This window comes from Cynara cardunculus (genome assembly GCF_001531365.2).
Source record: "Cynara cardunculus var. scolymus isolate 2C chromosome LG 3, CcrdV1, whole genome shotgun sequence".
NCBI classification, from domain to species: Eukaryota; Viridiplantae; Streptophyta; class Magnoliopsida; order Asterales; family Asteraceae; genus Cynara; species Cynara cardunculus.
In genome coordinates, this window is record NC_037530.1 from 34,742,980 (window position 1) to 34,755,850 (window position 12,871).

General features: G+C 35.2%; 2 protein-coding genes across 2 annotated transcripts; both read right to left on the reverse strand.

Moving 5' to 3' along the window:
- Positions 1-900: 900 nt before the first annotated feature.
- On the reverse strand, positions 901-3,739 carry LOC112508631 (fasciclin-like arabinogalactan protein 17). The gene is made up of 3 exons (XM_025113301.1): positions 2,925-3,739; positions 2,363-2,847; positions 901-1,174 (listed from the first exon to the last, which is right to left on the reverse strand). The coding sequence occupies exons 1-3, from the start codon at positions 3,737-3,739 to the stop codon at positions 1,122-1,124; spliced, it is 1,353 nt and encodes a 450-aa protein (XP_024969069.1). The 3' UTR covers positions 901-1,121.
- A 3,314-nt stretch (positions 3,740-7,053) lies between these two features.
- On the reverse strand, positions 7,054-9,196 carry LOC112510012 (glycine-rich RNA-binding protein 4, mitochondrial-like). Its single transcript, XM_025115261.1, has 5 exons — positions 9,000-9,196; positions 8,378-8,522; positions 8,218-8,286; positions 7,378-7,484; positions 7,054-7,294 (listed from the first exon to the last, which is right to left on the reverse strand). Exons 2-5 carry the CDS (start codon positions 8,484-8,486, stop codon positions 7,184-7,186), a joined length of 396 nt encoding a protein of 131 aa, XP_024971029.1. The 5' UTR covers positions 8,487-8,522; positions 9,000-9,196; the 3' UTR covers positions 7,054-7,183.
- Positions 9,197-12,871: the final 3,675 nt, after the last annotated feature.

Genomic DNA, 12,871 nt, shown 5'->3' on the forward strand with positions numbered 1-12,871 from the left:
CGTCTTTAGCATAACGTGTGATGTACACGTTGACATCATACCACATAACCATCATTTGTATATAGTACACGCTGTGCACAAATGCATGGTGTGCATTGTGTGTTTAAAAAAAATCGGGGCGGTTGTCGAAATGTTGCGGATGAATGTATTTGTGCACATTGTGTTTACAAAAATTTGGGGAGGTAGTCGAATGTCATGCAACCAGAAATGTAAATTGAGAGGCCAGTACAAGACTTACATGCCTAGTTACGACCAATGCATCGTATAGAAAGCCATGGATCAAATAAACCACGAAATGCTTCTTAGGATTTGATATGTAGTTTTATGTAACGATTCATCGACTTCAGTTACATTTGACTTTGAAATAATTGTGTTTTATATGACCATGTTGTACAAACATTTGACTTTATCACACATTAGTAAGTGGAACTTTGTATACGTAGACATACAAACTCATTAGAGCATTTGGGTTACATATTACATGTCTATATATGAAGTGATTGGAGATGTATGCATCCATCCATACATAGAATATTTGTAATAAGTATTAAATTGTAAGGAAAATATCTTCGTCGAATCTGAAAATCGAGGTTTATTTTGATGTTTAGCTAATTTTGTTCTCCGGTGATTACAATTTTCACGTGTTTCCTATTGGTCGATGACAAATGAGACGCAACGAAATTTATAACATGTTTTTTATAGTTATAAAATGCCGGTTAAACGAACATATTTTTAATTATTTATAATCTATTAAATATGAAAATAAAAGTGGGAGGGCAATTCATTCTTTTTTATTGAGTGGGTCCCACTTTGAAGTGGTAGGCTGTTATTTGACCAACCTAGACGTACACCACACCACACAGAATAAACCCCTCGCCTCTCCTCTTTTCTCTTTCTGACTTGCCAGCAATATACACCTCATCATCTTTATTTCCTGACTATATATATACCCACCAAAAAAATTCTGATTTGGTAATGGGATCCCAGTCTTTAAACTCACATTTTCACCCTCACCCTATCACACACAAAAACAACACAAATCTTTTTGGTGGGACCCTCCATCCTTCTTATGGAAAAATTCATATTTTTCACTCCCATACGCCCTTTTTGGCTGATCTGATTTAGCGGCATGTGCTGAACCCAATCATCCTGCATGCTACCTCCATCAACTTCCCTGCAATTAATTAATATCTTCATTAATAAGTAGTTTTTACGACTCTTTCATATGTCTTTCGAAAACAACTTCGTATCTTCTCATTATTAAATAACAGTCATAAATAATAACAGAATTGACAATCCAACCAATAGACCGGGGTCCTGAGCATTAAAAACTTATACTGGTGATTAAAGCGAGTTGACTCAATTAATTATGACATGTTTAGAAATAAGGATAATTCAAAAAAATGATTTGGTGAGATGGAATTATTAGCGGTGACAGCCAAGAATTGAAAACAGATCCAAACTTATAATAATATTAATTAATATGCAAATAGAGCATATATGTGTATATGTTACAATTAAACTAACATACATATATATATATATTTTAGCTACCGACACACACCCCGTACGCATGGCTGAACAATTACCATTAAATGAAATGGACCCCCTAACTACCCCTCCATCAAATCTACTTTATGGAATTATTTAGCTTTCATTCAAGTCTTATATCAAATTATCGTCGTCCTTCGGTTCCCTCCATATGAATTATTTGTTCTCAAACATTTTTAAATTATTATTTTTTTTATCGATAATTCATATATAAATTATTTATTTTTACTCAATTTTTTATCTTTCTTATTTAAACCATTATATATATAACTTTTACGTTTCAGGTTTTAATAGTTGTTATTATTAAAAATAACTCTAAAAGTTTACTCGATATATTGCATAGAAAGAAAATTATACATTTTGTGTTTTTTAACCATTTTAATTGTTTTAGATGAATAATAATTAAAACCTAACAGTTATTGATCATTTAACATAATGACGATTTTGTCCTTGTTGACTTTTTTTTTTATTTGACTCACCGACAGTCCAATTTAACTACCTTCCTGCTCCACTATACGACTCGTATAAAATACAGGACACACACATATTGCCAAGTATTTTAATGAATGGGTTAATTACTAACAAATAGATATGTGATTTCTTTTAAAAATAAAATATTTAAAAAAGAACCATTGTGTTTTAAAAAAAAGTTTTTAATTAATAGTTGACTTTCTTCTGAAGTTATGCAAAAAAAAAGCATCCTAGTTTTTAGAAACAAAAATTCCCCGGCGTTCAGACCACCATTCTTTCCGGCCAAGAGAATCAAAATGATTTAATGAATAGATTCAATGCAAGAAGGTGATTGGCGTACCTCTACGAGATTTTGGTACGACCTTCACAGGGTCAACAGTTGTTACACTCTCCGTCGACTTCTTCGTATTTGTTTCCGTCGGCGACGGGAATAAAACCCCATCAATCCCCTGAACCGATATTCTTCCGTCAATATAAATATCCGGATCGAATAAATAAGCCGTTTCTTCACCGTCGCCGAACTTAACCGACCCGTCGGCCTCTTCACCTACCACCTTATGAGGCACGTGAAGCGTGTCGTACTGAATCTTCCCGAATCTTCTTACCGCATTGTACATGCTCTCTTCCGTTTGATACTCCGGTAGGATATGGTAGTACATGATCTTCTCTGGAGCACCGGGCTCCGCCAATTGGTCGGTGGTCAACTTCGCCATCGCTTCGTCGTTCGGTGCCAGCACCGTCAATACGTATCCCTCTGACACTAATTTCCCCATTTCCGTTGCCAAATTCGTCAAATTCACCAAAATGTCAGCCATCTCGTTGTACCTAAAAATCAATCCGAATAAGGGATTTTGGACGATGCGTAATTTAGTAATTAAATTGTTGAATCACAGGTAATTTACCCGCCGTAGTGTAGAAGCGTCTGGATGAAATCCTTGACCTGGCTCTCGCCGTCGAAATGGTGGTGGGGGCCTCCAGGTCCAGGGGCAGGAGCCGGAGCCAAGGAAGGACCAGGGGCCATGGCGGAGTATATCGGAAGAACTGGGGCCGAACCAACAGGAACCGGCGGTGCCGGTTTCTTCAACCTGTTCGTCCTGGGATCCACTTCCGGTGCTCCCTCCGGCTTAATGGCAGAAATGGCACGCAAGCTTCGGCGGGTATTGAAATCCTGTTGTACGGATTTTGGAATCAGCAGCCTCCCAATCCCATGAATAATTCCGTCGGTGCGAACGACGTCTTCCACACTAACAACCTCCGCAGAACCAACAAGCTTCACAAACTCCAAATTGGCGGAGAGGTGTAAAGGGTCATCAGATAACGTATCATGCCGGGTGGTTTCGTTCGGCCACCGTGAAACCCCAAGTCGAGTAGGGACGATATGGTGGAGGAGAAGAGTCTGAAGCGATCGAAGATTTCGTGGTTCAAGAAGGAACCGCTTGAACTCCGGGTCAAGATCACGTTCCAAAGCTTCATTTCTGGGTGCAAAAATGGTAATGTTGTGAAGTGCGACAGCCTGTTCAAGTGTCTGCAACAGGAGCGCCTTCTCGACGAGCTCCGCCAGCTCGGTGTAACGAGAATCAAGAAGAGCAACAAGAACGGAATTGGAGTTGATCTGAGTAACGGGTTTAGCGGGCAATGCAGCGTCAACGGCGGTGGTGAGTTGATTGAAAAGTGGTAGAAGAAAGAAGAAGGTAAGATAGATTGTTGCCGACGCCATTGATTTGTTAAGAGAAAAGTGTCGGCAATTTTGGCGGGTGAAGGTTGGGTCTTGGAGTGTGTGTTTTGTTTGTGTTTATATAATTCGATTGTGGTTTTGTTGGGAGATGTAGACTTGTACGGTAGTTGGGAACAGTGATTACGGTGAAACTGGTCGTCGGTGGGGGGGGGGGGTGTGTGTGGTCAAGTGAACCACCTTGGAAGTGAAAGTTTGATTGCCTTGTCTCGAAAGTCATCCTCACCCAATAATAGCCTCACAAAACGATTGGATTCAGCTTCACGGTTAATCCAGATTGGGGGTAACTCTTTTAATCTTGATTGGGTGGGTATTTGAATAATTTAAATATTTAGAAAATGGAAAGTTCTGAGCTTTGAGATCTGAAAATGCTAAAGACAATGGGAAGCATCTTCGACCAACCCATGGACCCTCAGTATGGAAAGCATAAAAAACATATGCTCCAAAACATCTCCATTACTTTATTTATTTAAAAACAAATAATTTCCATAGCATTACTGTTAAAAAAAGGTGGAAAATATTCTCCATTGTCGTATATGTTTGTTGAAAGAAATTTAAATATCCAGATTGATTATTAATGTTGGAAAAATTAGCAATCGAACGAGTTATTGAGTGAGTGGATTATGATTGATTCGTGATATCAATGTAATCGTATTTTATATATAAATATTATCATCTATAAAATAAGAGAATGCTTTTTATACAAAGTTTTTAGGCGCTTACAATAACAAAGAAGACAATAAAAATCATTAAATAACATGAATAGTCAAGGATAAACAATAGTTTACATAAGTTGATTGTTCAATTTTAAATAACAAAAGTACCAAACAAACGATAATTAATTCCGGTGACAAGGTAAAAAGAATATTATGTATATCTTCAAATAATATGGTAAACCAATACAATAGAAGGTTGTGCAGTATAAAGGATTAAAAAACTCATTAAACTTTTTTTATTTTGAATGATTAAATCCCTCAATTATTTTTTTGAATGAAAAACCATTAAACTTTCACATTCTAAATTTCTTTTAAAATAAGTGCACCATCGAACTTTTATTGGCCGATTAATTTAACTTTTTTTGAGTTAAAAAATGGTATAGGTGACCAATTTTTGAAATTACAATGGTTTATTTATTAAATTTTTTTTAAGTATATAATATTTATATACGACAAATGCAACAAATAAACTCACACACACTCCTCACCAATGATGAGGTTTGAACCATTGACCTTCTAAAGACCAAGGGCTGCAATACCGCTAGGTCAAAAACCCTTTGGTTTTATTAAAAAAAAAATCAAGGACTTAATCAATCAAAATGAGAAAGCTTAATCGTTTTTTCTTTGAAAAAAAATAGTAACAACTTAATCATTCAAAATGAAATAGGTTCAATAGTTTTTTCATTCGAAAATATAAATCCAAATACTTAATCATTTAAAATTGAATAAATTATTGGGTTTTTTGAAATTTCCTCTTCTTATATTCACTTTACACTTTTTTGTTCTGGTCTAATTTAAGACAAGCGAGTTTGGGTGAATTTGGTTTATTTTTATTTTTCGGCTATGGTTTGGTTTTGTTCAAATCCAATGAGCAGCCCAACAGGGAAGGGAATAATACTACAAGCGGTAGCTATTAGGTTAGGGGTGCTCATGGGTTGGGTTGATCGGGTTGAGGACATTTGAACAACTTAATACAATGCTTGCGATTTGGAAAAATCTTAACCCAACCCAACCCAAAGTGCAACCCAACCCATACTGGTTGGTCGGGTTAGTCAAGTTGATACTTTGATATATTAAAATATTTTTCTAACCTTGAATATGTTATTTTTTTACTCATAATTTCTTTTTCATCATCAACCATTTGATACAACTTATTCATATTTCTTACGTATATCACATTCAATTAATTTTCTCAATTTACATATATATGTTCACAGTTACTGAATGAGTTATATAGAGATATAAATAAATTGAAAATACGTGTATATGAAAAGCATACATGATAGTGTAAGTGTCTAATGTATATATTAATAGAAATTCAACAATCATATTAAATCCAAGAAATAAAAAGATATCGTTTTCATCGGGTTGGGTTGGGTTCAAATAATAGTAACCCAATATCAACCCCATACTTACGGTTTGACAATTTTACAACTCGATTAGACATCGGGTTGCTTCAGGTTGGGTTATTTCGCATTGGGTTGATCGGATTAGTCGGGTTGATCGGGTTTTTGATCACCCCTAGTAGCTATATGTTAAGAGAATAAAGATGATCGAATTACATGTGATTTTACATTAAGATCATATATAAAATCATGTGATTTTACACTAAATCATATATGATTCACACGATTTTGGCCGCGACCTGAGGTCAGGGGCCACGTCGCCCGCACACCCTTGTTTTGACTGTTAATATATCACATGTGACTTTGCACGTTATTTGGTTGTTCTCGTGATATTTTATTTGGTCGTTGTTCCCGTTTCAACCTCCCCATATATAGGGTTGGGTTCACGTGAGACCACACATGTTTTATTGAGACTAAATTTTTACACTTGAAACTTGACTTTGGATCATGTGAGACCAGACTTTTTTCGTGAGACCCACGTGACCACTTTTTTACACTTGAAACCAAAATACCGTGAAGGTAACTATGAAGGTAACCTTCATAGTATTTTTGCTGTGAAGGTTCGGATTTTTTTACCTTCACAATGTTTTGTTGTGAAGTTTCAAGTGTAAAAATGTAGTCTCACGTGAATTCAACACCTTGAAACTTCATAGCAAAACATTGTAAAGGTAAAAAAAAAAACTTGAACCTTCACATTAAAAACATTATGAAGGTTACCTTTACATTCTTTTACTGTGAAGTTTCAAGGGAGAAGGTGGTTTCACCGGTCTCCCATAAACAAGCTGGTCTCACATAGACGAAGGATTGTGTGAGAAGGAGAGTTAAGATGAGAAGCGTAAGAAGAGATTTGGACCCTTGATCACCTTTAATCTCAAACCCGCACATGAATTGCACTTGATACGGGGATTGATCCGGTACATCTTGGTGCATCTCGTGTGCATCCAAGGGTGGAGATCTCTTCTTATACTTCTCACTTTAACTCTCTTTAATGGAACCCAACCCGGTGTGTGTGTGTATATATATAGATATATATATGCAATGATCAACCATGGCGATTGCTTCATCACTGTAGTATAGCACTTGGACCCGAATCAATCTCCATGGTATGTGGGTCTCCCCATTTAGACTGCTGGGTTCAATGTATTTGTTTTAATTTCAATTATACTAGAAATGCTGCTTTGCAAAGACCTCACACTTAAAATACAGTACCAATCAACACAGTAAATATTCGAAAGGTACATGATGAAAATGAAGAGCATACATACCATTGGCATGCTTGATGATCATGTATGACAGAATATGTTGTATCAGCGGCTCCGAATGAAGGTGGTTCCATGGTTGTTTTGGCGGGGGGATACAGGTTCTCTATGGACCTTATCTAGTGCAAAGCAGACCCTCAATGGCCGTCCCAAAAAAGCCTATAATTTAAATGACTCTGTGGGTGACCGAGATGGTATTCAATTCAGAAAATCGGGGCATGTGTAATAGGATATTTGCTAACCTTCCCATCCATGGAGTCTTTAGCTGAACTGGCTTCGTCTTCCTTTGAGAAATTCACAAACCCGAACCCTCTTGACCTACCACTGTCTTTATCATACATGATCCTTACTGCAAACAATATGCCACACAAGTTATACCACAAGCAACTCATGTTTCTCTGGGTGAATATTGAAAACTTCAGAGGCATGTAAATTTATAGAAGATTGGTGATCCAAGTGCATATATTCAATATACAGACAATTTAGGCTATTGACTTTGAATGATAATTTATTTCACAACATAAACCTTGTGAGAAGTTTCGTGGCATTTTGTTTTAAGCATTGCTGCATTGACATTCTCAAACCTAGCAAAAAGTCATGGATTTGAAGGAAACTTATCAGAAGGTCATTTAACCAAAGGACACGAAATGGAGCAACCCATATCACATGCATTATTCTCTGATTGGAGCTAGGGCTTTTCTTCATCACTCGAACCACCGATTAGTACACACAAATTAACCCATTACAATTTACACAGGTAGCGAATATGAGACACCAACACTCAACAGCGTACACTGATAGCAATGACAAAAAAGGGGTTTCACTGCAATGATGAAAGATTTTGAGATTCGAAAAGCAATGCTAATTTGAAGTATTGAACTAAAATTGAGGTTCCTCGTCGGACTAATCATTGCTACAAATTTTTATTCTAATTTGCATATGAATCACTTCCTTTATATGCATATCATATTCTCATTGAAACATTTTATCGAACACCTGGTGGATAGAACATATAGGACTTCAAGATCTTAATAATTTCAATTGTTTTAAATTAGTTGAATTACCATAAGGTATTTATTTACCTTCAGATACCTCACCAAATGTAGAGAATGCTTCTTTTAATGATTTTTCATCCACCGACCATGACAAACCTTCAAAACCCACATGAAAAAAGTGCATAAGAATAAGTGTAACCTTAAAATAAATCGTTCAATAATGATGCCAAGCAGTGTACGTAATCACCTGCAACAAAAAGTTTATTGTTGGAAGGAGGAGAAGAGAAAGAGCGCCAATACGAAGAAGATGATGCTGTTATTACTCGTCTCGCAGAGTGTACGAAACCAGTTGTCATTTTTGCTGAACAAATGGAGGTGTTGCTGCCCACTTCCTACAATGCAATATTTCAATTTACTTTTTTGAGTGAATTACATTTTTGTTCACACCATTTTTAGTTTTCAAACAAGATTTAAATGTATAAACTTAATTTCACGTCGTTTCCCAAATGTTTACCAGGTAACTTACCTTACTAGTAATTCTTACTGGTAAGCATTTTGATAAACTGACCACACATGGGTTTTCACGTTGGGCAGAACTTGAAACAGATTAGCTTTGTATTATTATGCTGCTGGAAAAATCTTGAGGTTTTCAGAATGTTTATGCAAAGAAGAAATCAGAGACACGATTGAAAGAGCAATGATTAGGGGACAAAGTCTCAATATAGACCAAATCAATAATTGATAAAAACAGGCACAATGCGAATAAATCAGAACCAAACGTAATCAATCCTTCAATAGAAGGAAATCCCAACAATAATCCATGGAATCCAAATAGATACGTATATGAAGTTTGAATAAGAAAAACAAACTGATGACAATAAACTCGAATCCTTAACCCCCTGGTATGGTTGTTCTTCCTCACCGAGATTGTTGCTTGGTTGCAAACCCCTTTTCTTCTCCGTTCGATTGCGTTGGTGCTGCAATCCCTCGATCGTGCGTGACTCTCTTCTTCTAAAACCCACGTAAACTCCTTTACTCTGCTTCTCTCGATCGTCTCCTTCCCTTGAAACATATTAATTTTTGAACGAAAATACCATTAGATACACAGGTACATTTCGACGTCAGGCGTGGAGCGGTGGAGGTGACAAACCCACAGAATAAAAGCCCATTTTTATTGTAAAAATAATAAATCCATTCAAAGCCCAGGTAGGGATTTAACATTTGGCCCAATCAAGAAGCCCACTATATGCTATTCTAATATTCTATCATCTATTCCTGGAGGGCTCGAATGATTGTTTTTAAGATATTGTTTGGTATGTAAATATTATTGGATAAAATTGGACATGATTGAACAATAGATAATACTAGACAAAACAAGTGTTTGGTACAACTAGTGCTAGATATATCAGAGCTAAATAAGTTGTCTCTAAAATTATTTGATAATTTTATATATCATATAATAATTATAATTAATACAAATAAAATAAATAATTTAATTTATAAATATTTTTATGCAATTTTCATATATATAATACATACATATATTATAATAGTACTAAATTTGATTTAAAATTTTGATATCATTGATGGTAGTTTGAAAACCCCTAATATGTACAAAGGGATAAGTTATGTTTAATTCGGTTTAAAAGATTATTATCAATTGGCAAAGATGGTGTTGGTTATGTTGAGAGTGGTGGTGGAGGACGTGAAAATAGTAGACAATGGTGGTGGTAGCCGATAGTGGTAGTGGTAGCAAATGGTGGTGGTTATGGTAGAGGTGAAGTGACCAATGATGGTAATAATGGTGGTAAATGATGTTGTTGCAATAGAGGAGAAAGGTGAAGGTGGCTAACGATGGTAGTAGTGGTGGCGTTGGACGGTAGTAGTTGATGGTTGACAATGGTTATGGGGGTGGTGGATGAGGTTGAAGTAGTGGAGCAGGGATTAAAGGTGGCCGACGGTGGTGACCATTAAAACAAATAACATATTAATGTTATATATCAAACAAGTGTCACCTATTTTGCTGGAACAAACAAAAAGTTTTTTTTTTTTTTTTTTTTGGCTCACAGTATCATGCTTTCTCTCGATTCTTGTCCTTCACCTTGTCCCATGTCGCACCACCCGTCTGATAGTGACTTTTGTCACATCGTATCCTGTCTTGTCTCATGTACCAAAACACAACCTAAAAGTATTATAAAGCCTTCCACTAATATAATTGTATGCCCTCGATATCCAAACTAAAACCAAACATTAAGCATTGAGATAAAGGTGCGGACAAGACTCGTCAGGGATATTGTTTTTTATATTAGGCTCCAAGTGATTAGAGGTATCTTACAGTCTAGAGGGTCTATTTGTTAGCCTCTTAACAAGTTTAATGAGATTTGCTGCTTAATCCGTAATATTATTGTTTGCAGTGATTTATAATGTTAAGAATGACTTGTTAAGTAAACTTCTAAATGAAAGTTTTATACAGAAAGTCCACTTTTTCCCACTTAGGTGCCGTTTGTTTTTTAAGAGGTGCTGAAGTCTGAAGTCTGATTTCACTTCTGATTTTTAAGAGGTGGTGCTGAAGTCTGAAATTTGAATCAGTCAGATTGTTTGTTTTTGTAAACTGGCAACGTCTGAAGTCTGAAATCTGAATCAATAGTTTGCTTTTGTAACCAACAAAACATATCAATATGTATAATTTCTGATTTCACTTTTGTTTATGTTCCCAAAATTCCCTTAATTCTTTATTCTCCTCCAGATCAAGCCTTCCATCCTCAATCTCCACCCTTATCCCACCACCATTAACCACCGTCCACCACCACTCCTTCTCTAAAATCTAACATCCAAATCCACCTCTAAAATCGAAGCAAATATCCATCATGATGAAAACTACAGTGACGAAAACTATAGGGACAAAAATACCTTGATTCACGAGGATAAAAGGTGCACAACTACTGGTTTGGACATGAACGGAAACACACAGTAGCGAAAACCCGCAGGGAAGGAAAGCCTCTTGATTTGGATCTGATTTGGGTCGATTTGAAGCCACCAGAGGCGATGGAGGGTGAACTTGATCGACTGAGACGATGAGGAGGGTGAAGTCGATCGAATGATGAAGTAGAAATCTGTTCTTTGGATAATTTTCAGGATTAAGAGGAAAATAAGTGGCTAGGCTATCACTTAACTTTTAAGAGGAAAATAAGTGATAAGTGGCTCTGAAATAAAAAGAAAAACAAACGGTCTGAATTTCCTTATGTCTGACTGAATCAGACATAAGTGGTAAAATAAGAGCTTTAAAAAAAAAAAAACACCACCTTACTCTCCCAATGAAAAAAAAACACGCTTATTCCGTATATGAAAACACCTTCTTAAACAGAAACCTTATTAATTTATACAGACAAATTAATTAACATACACAATTTTATTCATACATGATTTAATAAAAACATAACCAAACAGTCACTAACTCCTTCATGTCAATGGAATTGCCAATGACCATAAGCTCTTTTATCTAATCAACATGGCAATCAAGTTGTCCCCTATTTGTGTTGTCTAACCCTTGCAACTCCTAATTGAATTGAATATCTCTTCGATTTTAGGGGGGTGTTTGGGATTGCTTATATGAAACAACTTATGCTTTTATACAAAAGTACGTATCAACTTATTATAAGTCAGAAGAGTTTAACTTATTCAAAAACTTCTTATTACCGGTTTGACACCGATATAAGTTGTTTATCCAAACATTCAAAAATGCTTATTACCGGTACCACGTCGGAATATGTCAGTAAGTTGTTTTTATAAGCAATTCCAAACACCCTCTTAATATGTTTATTGGTCCTTTAATTATTCTTATTCCTACTTTTTTATTTATCAGAATGAGTTGGTTTAAACTGTTGATTCACGTGTATATGGAAGAGAATTATTGGAATGATGGGCAAAGGGCAAAGAGAGGTGAAACTTAAACACAAATCAATTGAAAACGAGTAGCTTTAATGGTTCATAGAAGATAAAATATACGTCTATATTGCAAGTCAATGAGTGTGTTAGGTACGACAACAGTAACTATTTCAATAGGGATTTGACCACATAACTGAAAACTTATCCCCTTATTGTAAGAGAATTGTTTTAGATACCTTAAAATAAATGGAACACGATAAGACGTAACAAACATTTGTTTAATGTAATATTCAACTGGAGTAAGACTAGATTGAGTGTGACAAAATACTTAATTATTTTTTTTATAAAAACTTGTATTATTAAATACATAAAAAACTGTTTCGTTATTAAGTCTAAATTAAATTATAATTAAAAATTATTAAAAACGAGAACATTTAAATAGTTAATTTGTTACTAATATCTACTAGAAGGGTATTCGCACAATGCAGCGAGATACATCTCGATTTTAGTGTTTCGTTTTTTTTTTGTCTTAGTTGATGTTATAATACGGTTTTATGTGGTTTTGAGAAAGCGATAATGTTTTTATTTTTGAATAAAATATAAATATGAAGATATCATAAATATTAGTACCAGACTAACTATTTAATATTGCTCGTTCTTTTAGTATTTATTTAATTCATTTTTTATTATTGGTTTAACAATATAACATTTTATAAAGATAATAATTAAGTATTCTGTTAGAACTCAATGATGATCCTAATTATATTTTGGATTTTTTATATTTAAAATGAGATGTTTATCATATATTTGATTATGTTTATCTGCAGTTAGTTACACTAATTCAGATATGTAGCTT